Source organism: Danio rerio, chromosome 5 (assembly GCF_049306965.1).
Source record: "Danio rerio strain Tuebingen ecotype United States chromosome 5, GRCz12tu, whole genome shotgun sequence".
NCBI lineage: Eukaryota > Metazoa > Chordata > Actinopteri > Cypriniformes > Danionidae > Danio > Danio rerio.
The window spans coordinates 17,450,886-17,466,927 of NC_133180.1; the positions used below are offsets into that span (position 1 = coordinate 17,450,886).

The following is a 16,042-nucleotide window of genomic DNA, read 5'->3' on the forward strand; positions in this document are numbered from 1 at the left end:
ATGTGCATCATTTTGAAAATGCAGATAAAAAAAGCAAATGCACAGAATAACATTTTTATTCGATGAGAAAAGATGCGCATAAACTATGATGGAAACACTTTTACCTTTCAAATTCCAGTATGCACATTAAAAAAAGTCATGTGATTTTGTTATATGAGATCGTGTGATGGTAAAAAATGTTCATTAATGGACAAAACCAGCAGGCTGAGCATTGTAAAACATCTGAAATGTTGTTTTGGTCATTCTAAAATGCCAGTATTAATGTTATCATATTATTATTTACATACAGAATTGTCAAGTGCGTCTGTGCTCCGCGTCTGACAACTTCAAATGCCACCACGCATTCATTGCATGTCAGCATACTGCCTTCTGAAGCGCAAGTCATTTATTAAAAAAAAGAAAAGATTCACGCAGCTTCTCAAACCACATTAAATTCCGTTCTTAATTTTGATATTTGCCAGTTCAGTTAATCAGGAAGTGATGATTTTGTTCTCTTTGCCTACTTGGATGGAAACACTGCCTTTTTTTTTTTTTTTTTTTTACAAGACATAAATGTACAGAAAGCTAATGTTAACAGCAGCTTCCAGTGTTTGTTAGTTTCTATAACTATTGGTACTGCCTGGTACAATATCTACAAAAAATAAGATCAAAAACAAACTCTAAATGCCAAGCGAAATGTAAGTTTTGTCCTTTAAAATGCATTCTCTATTTTCTTTACCTTTGGGAGGTTGCAAGAGCTTAGAACCACTGAAGAGATGACGTTTCTGGAAAGGCAAGATGACAGTGTCTTGCATCTCTGAGATGATCTCATCTAGCCCAGCAACATCTCTCCAGGTCACCTAGCAAGGAAAGGAAGAATATTTTCGACCATATAGGCCACTGATGACTTGGAAAAGACCGGAGGGCCATTGTGAGAAAAACAAATTGCAGGTTTGTGCTGTCATAGGTGTGCAATCTGTCAGTGCAATTCACATGTACTTTAAATCAGGTTGAAAAATAATACTGTGTCTATTTTTTGTAATGAACTCCGATGTAATGAAGCAGAGTGTGATTTCATGAAAGGGTTGCATTAAATGCAGTGCGGACAGTATTTGTGTTTACTTTGATGCTGCGAGGATCAACCAGAAGAGTGGCGATGTTCATCTCATACTCCGTAAGACTGACACCCTCTACACCTATCTGCTTCATCAATTGCTCTGCCTGGAGAAACATGGTAAATGGTGAGTTAGAGACAATGGATAAATAATTCCAATAAACATGTTAAATAAAAATTCACAATAAATAATACTTAGCTCATATTACTATAAAGGTTAGAAGTCTTTTTGATAACCTACAGTTGAAGTCAAAATTATTTGCCCCCCTGTGAATTTTTTTATTATTATTTTTTTTTTATATTTCCCAAGTAATGTTTAACAGAGCAAGGAAGTTTTTACAGTATTTATTATAATATTTTTTCTTCTAGAGAACATCTTATTTGTTTATTTCTGCAACAATAAAAGTGCTATATATTAAAATGTATAATTTATTTAAAATATTTGTATTTTTTAAACCATTTTAAGGTCAATATTATTAGCCCCCTTAAGCAATATTTATTTTCAACTGTCTACGGAACAAACTACTGTTATACAATTAATTACCCTAACTTGACTAAAGAACCTAGTTAAGCTTTTAAATGGCACTTTAAGCTGAATACTAGTATCTTAAAAAATATCTAGTAAAATATTATGCACTGTCGTCATGGCAAAGATAAAATAAATCAGTTATTAGAAATTAGTTATTAAAACTACTATGTTTAAAAATGTGTTAAACAAAATATTTCCGTTAAACAGAAATTGGGGGGGGGGAAATTAATCAGGAGGGCTAATAATTCTGACTTCAACTGTATGTTTTTCCTAATTAGTCAAATACACTTTATCAAAATCAACAAAACATCTTTATATGTAAACTTAAAAATAACAATTGACTTTAACCAGTTCAAAATGGAGCGGCAAGTTTATTTTTTTCCACCTCATTAACCCCAATTCCACATCATTCAATAGGGTATATGCGGAGCTAGGGTTTCTTCCCATACTGATAAACTTTGGGTGAATGGTTAATGTGACTTTTTTTCATTTTATATGGTTCCTTTCACAGCATTGATGTTGTAATGTAATTAAAATACAATCAGTTAATTAGACTTTGGCATTCATTTAGTTGCTCCAGCGTAAAACGAGACAAAAAGCTGTTTACTTGCATGTGCCCGTCAGAAACGGCAGGGTAGCACAGAGGCTCCATTGAATATATTGGGGTAAAATAAATGTTCATATTTTAAAGACATGGCGGGGAAAAATTTTATTTAATGCAGTGCTTCTTGTACAATCTGAGACCCACTTTATATCGAATATCACTCAGCCAGTGGAGATTGCTGATTGTTAAGGAAAACAGAGCTTAAACGCGTTGATTTTGCAATAGCATACAGTTCACCAGGTTACTGACAAATTAAAAGTCCTTCAGCATACTTCCACATATACCCTATTATCTCTTCAAATTATTTCACTTTATTCTTACATATTATATGTTCTTTATAGGTATGGGACAATAACGTTTTCAAAGGTATACCATGGTTTGGAAAAGTTAAGGTTTTAAAACTGCCAAAGTTGCCAAAGTCCCTCAATCGGCCTTTACAATCAGGTCCTCCCAATCATTCCCATCCACTGAATTGGCTCTATCACTATCTCTCCACTCCACCTATCCGCTTGTTAAGTGTGACGTTACGCGAAGCGGCTTCCGGGTCCTAGCGCTCTATTCAACGGAATGGGGAAAACCATGAAATGGTAATAATAAACGTTAACAAAGCAATTTAATGCTTTCAAAAATCACGATCACAGTATATATGTCCATGCCTAATATCCGATGGCCAGAAAGTGATAAATTTTTTTATAAATTGTTACATTTTTGGTATTTGTTATGCAGCAAGCCCAGAGATTGTTGTGTACACTATGATTTTATATAAAATTAATTTTAATGTGTGATAGGAATGAAATGTAATCATAAACGAATGTTTTCTCCACTCAAATGAATGGCGGCTTGGACCTGGAAACAATATTACATACTTCACAAACACATCACCACTGAACAAGCAGATAGCTGGTGTGTGGTAAGCTCACTTGTGGCGTTGTCCTGTGGCTGACGTCACATCATCCAAATGGATGCTGCACACTGGTGATGGTGTGGAGAGACCCCCTTCATGACTGTGAAGTACTTTGGGTGTATGGCCATACATGATAATTGCGCTATATAAATACACATTATATCATAAACTGTGGGCTGGCCCACACAAAACTGAGTGGGACACAATTGAAGTTTACTCTGGGCAAATAGCAAGTCCACACAAAGTGGAGTGTACAGTATATGAGCACACTGTAGAACCTTATTTATTTAACTGGAATTGGGTTTTCTGTGACACTTAACAGCACACATAAAGCAACAGAGATTTCTTTACCCTTTTCTTGGCTTGGGATTTTTGTTTTTGTGTCGGGTCCAAAGCATCCACCACCCATTTGATGCTGTAATATGTTGCAGCACCAAACACGGTCAGCCTCACCAACATCCCCACAACTTCATTCCGGGTGAGTGGGCGGAGCAGGGCATCCCGAGGAATGTCACTCAGCATTATGGCCCGCCCCCGCTGTCAGCCCATTGGATAAGAACAACAGACTGGTTGTGTCAATCTAGGAGAGAGCAGGTACAATAAATATAAATCACAGTAGATCCAGAACAAACATTTCTTGACCTTTATTTTACTGTTATACGCTTAAAGACAACGTTACACACGGATTAATTGAGCATTCATAATGGTCTTAATTCAGATGCAGCGTGACATGGGCGTGAAAGACATTTAAAACGGAGCAAAGCACTAAATTTCTTATAGAGTATTACTATTGATGTCAAAATCTATTAATTAAATTCTACCGACGACCAAAAATAGCAATATGTAAAAACATACAGCAAAGCATTGTAAGAAAGAACATCCTCCTAAGAGACAAAAACGAAAGGTATGTTTTCCCCCGCACTTCTAATACACTAATGACAAAAACCCAAACCGAGTGTTAAGCTAAAACCCAAGATATGAACATCATAACGCAGTACATTTAAAAAATATCCACTCACATTTCACAGCATTCCTTAAATCCACAAACAAGACTAGTGTAACTGTCCGATATGTACCGTCCGGAAACAAATCTATGGAAACACAGGTTCCTACATCCGTGTTTCTTATAATTTTTACAGCGGTTGGCATCCAACGTTTTGGTGCATTATTTACCAACATCCGTGTTTATTTAGACTATTAAAAATTTATATAAATGATACTGGGTGCCTTTTACTGATATAACTTTTAAATTATTAAAAATATTAAATACGCTGAACACTGAGACATTAACATAATTAACTCATCAAAATATTTGAACTCCTAAATGCATTATGAAGACTATGCAAGCTAATAATAATAGGATTTTGCCATTTATGTCTATTTTTAACTTAACTGATAATATTCACTGATGTACTGACTCGTTGTAATGAAAAATACATTTAAATGACCAGCTACAGGTTATGTAGTCTAACTTATTATTTAGATAACAGATTATTGAAAGCATGTAGCTTCCTTTCACTGACATTTTTTTAAAGAAAAGACCATGCGGTTTGATGAAATGATGATGAAAACGAGATGATGAATCTTCTAAATGTTTTGTTTGTTTATTTATTTATTTATTTATTTATTTATTTAGTTAGTTAGTTAGTTAGTTAGTTAGTTAGTTAGTTAGTTAGTTAGTTAGTATCAGGCCCTAGTGAGTCATTCATTCATTCAGTCAAGTAAAGTATGCAGTATTGTAAGTGCAGTCTCCAATCACTTACTATATTGTGTTAAACAAACTGGAATCTAATTTTAACAAATTAGGCTATCTAAATGTTTGGTTAATTGGTTATTCAAAATCAAGCATACAGACTCTACAAAATAGTTAGTGAAAACCCCTGTAGTGAATATTTTAATGAATCACTTAAAAAAAAAAAAACTGTTAAGTAAGTTGTTGTTGCCTGGAGTCCCTATAGGCTACTGATTTTTTTTAAAGCCCCATTGGTAAAACAGAACAAACAAACTAATTATTTATTGAACTGTCATTATTAGTTGGTTATCTTAAGTGTGCAACCTTCTACACTTAAAGAATAAAGACAATTTGTGGTTTATCCCAAAAACAGAGAGTCAACTAATTATTTGTTTACTATTATGTATCTAGGGCTGCACAGTGGCGCAGTGGGCATGTTCACCTCACAACCTTTCTGCTGGTCTGAGCCTTGGCAGGGTCAGTTGGTGTTTCTGTGTGGAGTTTGTTTGCATGTTCTCCCTGTGTTCGCGTGGGTTTCCTCCGGGTGCCCCGGTTTCCCTCACAAGTCCAAAGACATGTCTGTATGTGTGTGAATGAATGTGTATAGATGTTTCCCATGGGTTACAGCTGGCAGGGCATCCATTTTGCAAAACATATGCTGGATAAGTTGGCGGTTCATTCCGCTGTGGCGACCCATTATTAATTAAGGGACTAAGCCGCAAAGAAAATTAAAGAATTATGTATGTAAATATTTGTTTTGAAAATATGTGTTTAAAGCAAATTAACTGATCATATATTTAGGTAGTTATTTTAAAGAGATCGTTTAATCCAAAATGAAAATTTACTCACTATTTACTCACCTTCAGTTGGTTTATTTTTTCTGAAAAAAAAAAGATATTTTGAAGAAAACTGAAAAAAAATGCAAATATACACATCAACATTATATACATACTTTAAAATCACAGGTTAACTATGTCTGTATTTATTAACTTATATGTGATTGTAGCTTTAACTTAATTTGATTGCAATGCAATAATCTGCTACTTTTGTAAATGTACTTTTGAAACAATATGATTGTAAAAAGCCCTATACAAATAAAATTGAATTGAAAGTAAATACATGGAAGTCAGTGGTTACAGGCTTTCAGCTTTCTTTAAAATATATTTTGTGTGTTCACCAGTAGAAACAAACTCAAACAGGTTTGCTACAAATGAAGGGCGAGTAAATGATGACAGAATTCTAATTTTGCGTGAACTCCCCCTTTACATATGCAGCTTCCATATTAAGAATTTTAGCTAAACAGAAAGCTGACCAAAATATCAAATTAATGAGCAGTTATCTATGACACTTTGGGGTACAGAGGTGTTGTTAAAAATCTCTACTCATGAAAATGAAGGACATTAGGCTATAATTATCAGTGAAGTTAGTTGTTCTGCACAAAAAACTCACATAAAATGTGTGAATGTGTTATTTACAAATGGTGCAACATATGTTTATTTAACCAATCTTAAAAGAAATGTATATATTTTAATTTGTTCATCATTTTATCGATTCAGACCATTGGTTCCTTTATAGGCCACTTGAGGGCAGGCTTGGCATATTCAAATAAACCAGTGCCTGAAAGAGACTGAGCACTTGTGATTGTATCAACCTTATGATAAGCCTGAACCATGCGTGCATGTAATATTGAAGGTTAATTAAACCGGAGAATGGATGTTTGCTTGCATCAAGGAGTCATTATCTTCAAGAACAGGGACTAGTATTGGCCGCAAGCCAGTGGCTAAACTAAGAATCGGCGTGTTTGATTAGTTGCCATGGTGCTCGTTACTTCCTGTGATGGATGAAAACTGGGAGATGCGTTCATCTAATTTCTTCAATCTTTCAATTAGCGGTGGAAACAATAGGCACTTAGATAATGCAGAAAATATGAATGCTGGTTAAACTCACGAATAAGCAACTTTTTTTTATTTTAAATAATCTATCCTTGTTGGCATTTTAGTTATTTCTGCTAGCTCTCTGTTAGCTGCTTTTCAGAAGTAAAATATTTGAAATGATCCTTTCTTTATATTTATTTCTGTGATAAATGATCTAGAAGACCCACAAAAAAAAAAAAAAAAAAAAAAACAATTTAGCAATTTAAAGTAAATACCGTGTTTTTTGTGTATTATACTATATAATGTATTATTTACAACCCTGCTGAAAAATCCAGCCTAAACCAGCCTAGGCTGGTTGGCTGGTTTTAGCTGGTCGACCAGGCTGGTTTTAGAGGGGTTTTGGCCACTTCCAGGCTGGTTTCCAACCATTTCCAGCCTGGTCTTAACTGGTCAGGCTGGGAGATGACCAGCTAAAACCAGCTTGACCAGCCTAGCCAAGCTGGGAGTCCAGCCAAAACCAGCTATATCCAGCTTAAACCAGGCTGGTCAAGCTGGTTTTAGCTGGATTTGGCTGGTCATTTTCCAGCCTGACCAGCTAAGACCAGGCTGGAAATGGTTGGAAACCAGCCTGAAAATGGCCAAAACCCATCTAAAACCAGGCTGGTCAACCAGCTAAAACCAGCCAACCAGCCTAGGCTGGTTTAAGCTGGATTTTTTCTGCAGGGTTATTTTAATGAGTTATTTTAGTTCATGCTTTTATGACTTCTAGGCTGGATTACTGTAATCCTCTGTTCGCTGTTTGCTCAGCATCCTCTATTAACAAACTTCAGCTAGTACAAAATGCAGCTGCCAGAGTTTTTATCAGGTCTAGAAAATATGATATCGCCCCAATTTTATCCTCCTTACACTGGCTGCCTGTTAAGTTTCGTATTGATTATAAAATATTGCTTCTTACCTATAAAGCTTTAAATAATCTAGCTCCTGTTTATCTAATCAACCTTCTGTCTCACTACAATCCAACCTGCTCTTTTAGATCTCAAAACTCAGGGCTTCTGGTAGTTCCTTGAATAGCAAAGTCGAGTAAAGGAGGTCGAGCCTTCTCATTTATGGCTCCTAAACCCTAAAATAGCCTTCCTGATAATGTCCGAGGCGCAGAGACATTCTTTCAGTTGAAGATTAAAGATATTTTCTTTTTGGTAAAGCATACACACAATGCATCGCATAATGGTGTGATGCATGAGTGTGCTCCGCGCAGGACACACTCCTCCTGTCTAATTATTATTTCATTTATAGCACTCAATTTTTGCATCTCGCTTGATTGATTGTTTATGTTGTTGGGCTCCCCATCTCTTGTCATTTTGGATCGTTTTGCTGGTTATGTTATATTAATAAATAATTTTGTTGGAGCACTTTGGCTGTTGTTTACTGATGTCATTTGTCTTCAGATCACAAGTCGTATTTAAATTAGGGACCAGAATATATTTAAATATATTTTTTATTAGATAATTGAATATTTTTGTTTTGGGAAGATTTCATTAATTTACAGTGCATTTAGATAAATTTATAATAGATTAAATGAATATATAAATAAGATTGATATATATATATATATATATATATATATATATATATATAATTTCCCAGTGTTAGGTTGTGGCTGGAAGGGCATCTGCTGTGTAAAACATGTGCTTGTGGTTAAAAAAGATGGCTGTTCATTCCGCTGTGGCGACCCCTGATTAATAAAGGGACTAAGCCGAAAAAGAAAATGAGTAAATAGTGTCTTTTAATCTTTAATAATACAATCCTGCTATGTGACTATTGTGATATTGATGCTCCAACAATATATTGTTCAACCGTAATGTACTAAAATAACATTATTAGAACTGTGTGTAGAATTTTGAGGAAATAAACTAATTTAATCCATTTTGAGATAAGGTTGCAACATAAAAAAAAAAAAAATGTGGAAAAAGTGAAGCGCTATGAATACTTTCCGGATACACTGTATATATTTACAGCTGATTCAGAACCACAGCAAGTGCCACAACCCATAATGATGTGCCTGGCAGTGAAGTGCTGCACCACTAAAGGTGCAACCAGAGACCTGCTCAGCAACCTCCATCATCGTAGCCCGACACCCCTCACTCGTCCGAGGCTTAAAATCTCTCTCCTTCCCCGACTTCAAGCCTCCATTGTGTTGTACGTGACTTAAAAGGATCAAGCGGTTCCTGTGGGAAATTTTTATGGTGATTGTTCCTGTCACCTCTCTCCCCTCTGTTGATAGCAACACACGCCAAGACAGCAGTGTACACTTTACCGGGAAGCGGATTCCCACAGCACCCAAAATCTAATCTTTTATTAAGTTGAGGAATTAGGCCAGCTCCTTTTTTTATTTCGGTGTTGTAATTAAAAAGATAATCAAATCGCATGGTGGGAAAAGTGGTGCAGAGATGCAGATGATTGCATTTATGTAGAAAATTAAAAGCATTTTTTTTTTTTACTCTTAACAGATTTGTGTTTATTTTTCTTACATACAAAAACTTTTAAATAATTAACATGAGTAAATATGCAATAATATTTAGTTATACATGTTTAAGTCCTTTAAAAGTTAACAATACCTCAAATTTAAAATATGTAACTTAGTGACATTCATAATATTGTTTTAATTTTAAATGTCTTTATCGGTCAAAAATGTGATGTTTTTGAAAGAAGTTTCTTCTGCTAACCAAAGTTGTATTTGTTTTTTTATATTTTCAAGCTACAGTACAATAATTGTTTTATGTGTAATTACATATTATTAAAGTTTAACTTAGTCCTGTGATTCAAAGCTGAATTTTCAGTATTACACAATGCTTCAGAAACTACTCTGAGATACTGATTTTTTCATTTGTTTATTACCATTGGCAAAAACAGTTGTGCTCCTGTATTTTCCCTGTGGAAACAATGATAGATTGACATTAAAATGTACACTGTAAAAAATAGAATCATCATTTGTTTAGCACACTGTACTTTTTCTGTCATATATTTTAAGAATTGTGAATAACTATTGATCTACAGTACATGAAAATATATGTTATGTCAACAATATTCGTTAAAATGTTGTCTACATGCATTTTCTGGACAAACATTTTTGTGTTAAACATGCGTGACGTAATGATCTAAAACTAAGTTTGCTTATCTGTTGCTTTGAATGAAAATAAATTGAAGTTGTAAGAGACACTGTGGCGCAGGGGGTAGCACAGTTGCCTCAAAGCAAGAAGGTCGCTGTTTGGCCGGCTGGGTCAGTTGGCATCCCTTTGTTCGCATGGGTTTCCTCCGGGTGCTCCGGTTTCCCCCACAGTTCAAAGACATGCGGTACCGGTGTCTGAGTGTGAATGAGTGTTTGCGAGTACTGGGTTGCAGATGGAAGGGCATCCGCTGTGTAAAACATATGCTGGATAAATTGGCGGTTCATTCCGCTGTGGCGACTCCTGATGAATAAGAAAGAAGAGAGAAGCACATCAATATAGCCTGGGAAAACTTTTTACAGAAATCTTGTTTTGCATGCTATCTTAATCAAATTTTAAGGTATATTTTTTCTAGGTTATTATAATTTCAAGTGTTTGTACATGGAAAAACAAATATTGAACACAATTTTTTTTCATTACTTCATAATGTATAAGTTTAATCATGAAACTTTCTAGATGGCCATACTAAAGCCCAAAGTGTCTTTTTAACATATGATACCAAATTTTGGTAACACTTTAATTTGATGGTCCATTTAAGTATTTATAGACTATTGTAGATGCAATGTAACTTAAATTCAACAAACTGAACATCAAAATAAAGTGTGACCAAATATTTGTAGCTCACTGGGGTCAAAAATGGTTACTGTTTAAAGTTAGGTGTAAGTCCTCATAAGTGAGTGCTGGCTAACAGGTTACCAAAGTGACTTTTAAAAAGATTTTTGGTAGTTTAAATGGTATAACGTTTAATGCATATTATATTGAAATGTACTGGCAGTTTAATACAAGTTTTTTTTTTGTATCACAATGTACAACACAAACACGGATAATATATTACTTTACTCTAAAGATTAGGGTTGTCGCGATACCATTGATACATCGATACTGAACTAGCTTAGTGTAAGTATCATTTACCAAATAGTATTCCGATATTGTAATTCATAACTCAAGTTATTAGAAACACTATATTTTACCTTATAATAGGTCTTGAATTTAATTAATAATTGCTTTTTTATTTAAAAAAAGTATTATTTGCATGTCACTTGACCTACATTTTTTTCATTCTTATTTTGCAGTTTATTTTGCAGACCAACAACAACAAAAAATAAATAAATAAATTAATTAATTAAAAACAACATTAAAATTAAGATACAAATTATACCAAATAAATTTGTTACATAAATAGCATTTTCCCCAACAAAATTGGGTTATATGAAGTAGTCAAAAATTGTTTTAATGTTTCTGTCATGGTATGGTAAATCCAAACACAAATCCATGTGCAGCAATTTGATATGACAAAAATCAACAAAAAGATAATCCCAACCTTGCACAGGAATTACAACTCAAATAGAATAATCTAGAAATGAGTCCAAACAAAAACACTGAAAAAAAAATAAAAAAAAATACAAAAACCGGGCAGGAGTGCTAACTAAAACAATCAGGAATCCAAAATTCAGCAAATACTGAGGTGGATTTTATACTCTTTAAAGTGTGAAGTTAATATATATATTCAAAGTGTATGTATATAATCTGCTTGTAGACTTGCATACCATTAGAAGAATTACCATATCACAAGAACTGGATAAGTTATATAGTTACCAGGTTTGTGTCAGGGGTTAACCTAGGTGGAAATTGAGGTCAGGGGTTAACCTAGGTGGAATTTGTGTAATATATGGAGAACAAAGGAAAACAACGGATGTAAAAGGGTATTTAAGTAAGGCCAGAAGATGAGTGAGTTAGAATTTTTCAGACAGAGATGCTACTGGGGGTCTCCTGAAAGTTCTCCTTTGTTGTCGACAATAAAGTATATTCTTTTGATATTCATAACCTCCAGACTGAGTTTGATTGAGTAAGAGAAAAACCAAGAAAACCACCACATTTGGCGTCCCTCTGGGTGGGCTGGAAAGGAGCAGGACTGGTGTTGCTGTGCTTGCTGGACTGGAGAGAAAACACAAATATGTGGCCACAATAAAAAACGGTAAGCAATTTTATGCTTATTAGTTTGTGTTTTTTCTGCCAGGACCTGCTTGTACAGGTAAATACACTTGAACTGTTTCTCCAGCTTTAAAGAATTAAAAGTAAATGTAAAAAAGATATTAAAGAAAAAAGGGGTTTTGAATAACAGACGAAAAAGAGTAATTTGCATGCAAATGATCTGTGTTTTCCTAAGAGGGCCTTGATGGATAGGATAAACATTAACTAGTAACTGTTACCCAGATTTGGGAAATTATTAATGATGTAAGATATGCATAGAGCATTTATAAGTTTTAAGAGAGAGTCCTTAATGTGTGGTAACAGTTAAGAGATTAAAGCAGATTAAAGTAGAGAGATGCGCGCTAAGACCTACGATACCGCTTTGTTTGAGGAGATAAACAAAGGGCTGCATGGGTAGGCGAAAGCCTGTGGTTACCGCTCTAAGGTTAGAGGGCTGCTCGGACAGGTCACTCAAGAGGAGTGTAGTGTAGAGTATTTATTTAATTGAAGTGTTTGTGTATTTGCTGCTTCAGATTGTGGCAAAATAGTCCACATTGATGGGCAGAGAAGACTGCCTTCCTCCTCCTTGAATGGAATGAGGATGGGGGGATGCAGCTCCTGTTACACTGAGTGGAGGAGAGGAGTGAATGAGAAGAGGAAAAGTAATAAGATTAGAAGTGTGAATGTGTTTAAAAGTATGTTTTCAATAAGGAGTAGGTTAAAATAATGATTATAGTATATTATAATATAAAAGGAGGGCTGCATATGTGTGGTGTGATTTAAAGAACAATAGGAATAGTGATTGATGCAGTTTAAGAGAAGAGATTATGATATAAAGAGAGGAGTCTCTTAAATCAAAACTAATGGAACATGTTGCATTTGAAAGACACAGAGTAAAAGGCAGAATAATATAATAGTTAAACATTTTTCTGAAATTATCTTTGTGTTTTAAGTTTGAATATGTTAAAAAAAGAACAATAGGCAGAGTGAACTGAAATTCCTGACATAGCAATGAGTGAAAGACAGTCTGCTCCAGGATGGGGGTAAGAGAGAGATTTATGGTGTCCATGTGTGAACAATAGATTGCCTATTTACAGCACTAGGGAAACAGAGAAGAGGAGAGTTAATGAGAGGAGATCAAACTATAGATAAAATAATGACATAGACTTTAACATAATTTGGATAGAATATAAGTTATTAATGAATAGACAAATTATAAAGTAGTATAGTAAGATAAATGAAATGAGAAAGTACTAATAATAGAGTTATATTATATAGAAAAGAGTTTGAAACTTTACTAATGAAAAAGAATAAATGAAGCCATAGTGATCAATATATATAGAGATAAAGGAAGTATGGAGTAAAAGAATGTATTAAATAAACAAATAGATTTACTAAATAAGTATGGATAAATAACATATAAGTTAGTTCTTTGATTGAGAATAAAATAAAAAAAAAGAAAACTTGAAAAATGAATAGTGATTAATTGAAGATTTAATTATAAAATGTGTAACAAAATAAGCTTTAAAATGTATAAGAAAACCTAAGAGCTAAAAACTCAAAATACGGAAAGGAAAAAGAATAAAATAGAAATAGAAAAAATAAGTTCACTGTTTCAAGGATAAAAATAGATGTTTAAAATATGCTTACAATATAGGTACAGTGAACAGATAAGATAAAAAGTAAAAAAGCAGTAACATTTTGAAGAAAGAATTAACTTTAGAAAATTTGATTGGATTTAAGGGGAAAAAAATGTTTGTTTCATCTTTCTCAAAGTCAGCTATGTCATTTATTTATAGTAAAGTACAGTGATTCAGATGAAAATCATAGAAGCTAGGTAAATGTTAAAGAATGCGTTAGAGTGAGTTTAAAAGATAAATACATTTAAAAGTTTATGCAGTAAGAAGCTAAATTTATAATTATGCATTGCACTTCAAAAATGAAAAATGCTTTTAGTAAATAAATATGTGTATTTAATTAATAATATGAACCCTGAGCTATAGCATTAATGATTTTGAATGGTTATATCAGATATTGGGCCACCATGTAATACTACTGAATTAAAACAAGTATGGAAAAACAGATATGGAAATAAAAAATGCAATACTAAAATATGTGACAGAGAAAATAAAAGATAAGATAATGACAAATGGCAAACAGAAGAAACATTTGATGCAAGCAGTGAGAAAATAGAAACTGAGCATAGAAAATGTTAGGGAAACTAAAATTCGATGTAAAAATGACCGGTTAGTAAAGGAACACTAGCATAGATGAGGAGAAATGTAAAGTAAAGCATAATCTGAAGCTAAAGAAATTATTTAGAAGAACACTGAAGAAATAGAAAAGTAAACATTTACATATGATAAAATGATTGTGAATTAGAGAAAAATACACTGTTAAACCGTAAAGAGGAGAAAATAGATGAGAGGAGACTTCATTTGATGAAAAAAAAAATGGGAAAGAAGGAAAGACTTTTATGAGCTAAATTCCATATATTACTTAAGAGGACATAGGGATGGACTTTGGGGGACTGTGGTCTCTTACCTACTAGACATCTCTGAGTGCATTGGCAAATGGAAAAGGTGTTTGAAAAATACAATGGACAAACTGTTGGCTGTGGACATTTGTGAAAGCAGTGAGGCAGACACTGCATGCCCAGGAATTACTGAGGACTGGAAAGGCTACTTATGTTCAGAGACACTAAAAAGAGGCAAACAAGCTAATGATGAACTGATCAAAGAGAAAAAGCGCTCAACCAGAACTTTACATCAGCTCAACAAAAGAAAAGAAGCCAGCACTAAGAGAAGGGGGAAACACTGTGCCCTGATATGGACACCACAGAAAAGACTACACCAATCTATGAATCAGTTGTCTTCTCAGGGTGTTAGGAGGGGGAGTCTGGCAGTCCATCTCAAAGCAGTCGACCTATAGTCCAAATTGACTACAATGTGACCACTCAGAGGGCAAAATAAGAGCAAAAGTGTAGCTGCCCATTCTTGTATCCAATCAGACTCCTATCAATTTGATAAAAAGAAAAGTATCATGTAACCCTTAAGAAAAGTCTTAGATGATAATGTACGATGATACTTTAAATGTGTAATGTTTAAATGATTAAATTATGAAGAATGTTAAATTATTTTGGTTCATTTTCATAGGTTAACTCATAGAGATTATTGAACATAAGAGGATAAATTATTATGTATGGTGGTGATAAAAAAGATAATAAAAGACAGTTTTTGATAACTAAAAAATAATTTGGGTTAGAAGTTGATGGAGTTAAGTATTTAAGTTAAATCTAGGGAAAACTTATTTTGAGTAAACTAAACCAAGATTTGAGAGAAAAATTATGCCAGAAATTACAACAGAAAAGTGATTTAAAGAAGAGATAGAAACACAAAAAAGTGAAATGAACTCACAATACTGAATAGGTAAAAAAGTAACAATTCTAAATGTACTAAAATAATATTTGAAAAAGAAAAGTGTTTAAGAATAAAAAACAGAAAACAAATTGTTTTACAAATGTGAAGAAATAATTAAAAGCAAAAAAGAATTAAGGACTAAAGGAGAAAAATGAGATCAGCTAGAGAGGAACCTATAAAGAACTCCAGTGATTTTTCAGTCAACTGATAAAAAATTACAACAAAAGTTTATGAATAACCAGTTTGATGTGAGAGCAGGAAAGAATTAGGAGCTGAAAATGCTGAAAAGTAAAAAATGGTAATGAATATAAAATGCAAAATAAGAAATGGCTCAGAAATAAGAAATTATTTAGGTAAGTGTCAAATTTTAATAATGATTAATAGTTCAGGACATTAAGGGAAAACAAAATTAGCCAGCATAGGGAGGATTGATTAAAATTTAACCAGATGAAGGTCTGCTATATGCTGGAATAGGCATTGTTGAAACTTTTGAGAACATAGCAATAATAGAAACACTTAGATATGTAATGGCATTTCTAATTAAAGTCAATTTCAATTTGGTTGTGATTGTGTAGGTGACGAATGAAATGGATTCTATTTGAATTTGATTTGAATTTAAATTTTGATTATGGCATTAGTCAAAGCAGACAAAAGTAGATGTTGTAAAATTTATGATTTAAGAACAGTCAGTG

At 33.6% G+C, this 16,042-nt stretch overlaps 1 protein-coding gene across 2 annotated transcripts in view; it reads right to left on the minus strand.

Annotated features, from left to right (window-relative positions):
• atad1a (ATPase family AAA domain containing 1a) overlaps window positions 1–16,042 on the minus strand; it is an 82,487-nt gene that overhangs the window by 13,802 nt on the left and 52,643 nt on the right. The window contains 4 exon segments of one of the 2 annotated variants that reach the window (NM_001004640.3): window positions 719–839; window positions 1,102–1,200; window positions 3,482–3,710; window positions 4,150–4,229. In NM_001004640.3, the coding sequence (NP_001004640.1) occupies window positions 719–839; window positions 1,102–1,200; window positions 3,482–3,652 (391 nt within the window). In that variant the 5' untranslated portion in view covers window positions 3,653–3,710; window positions 4,150–4,229. 2 annotated transcript variants of the gene reach the window in all.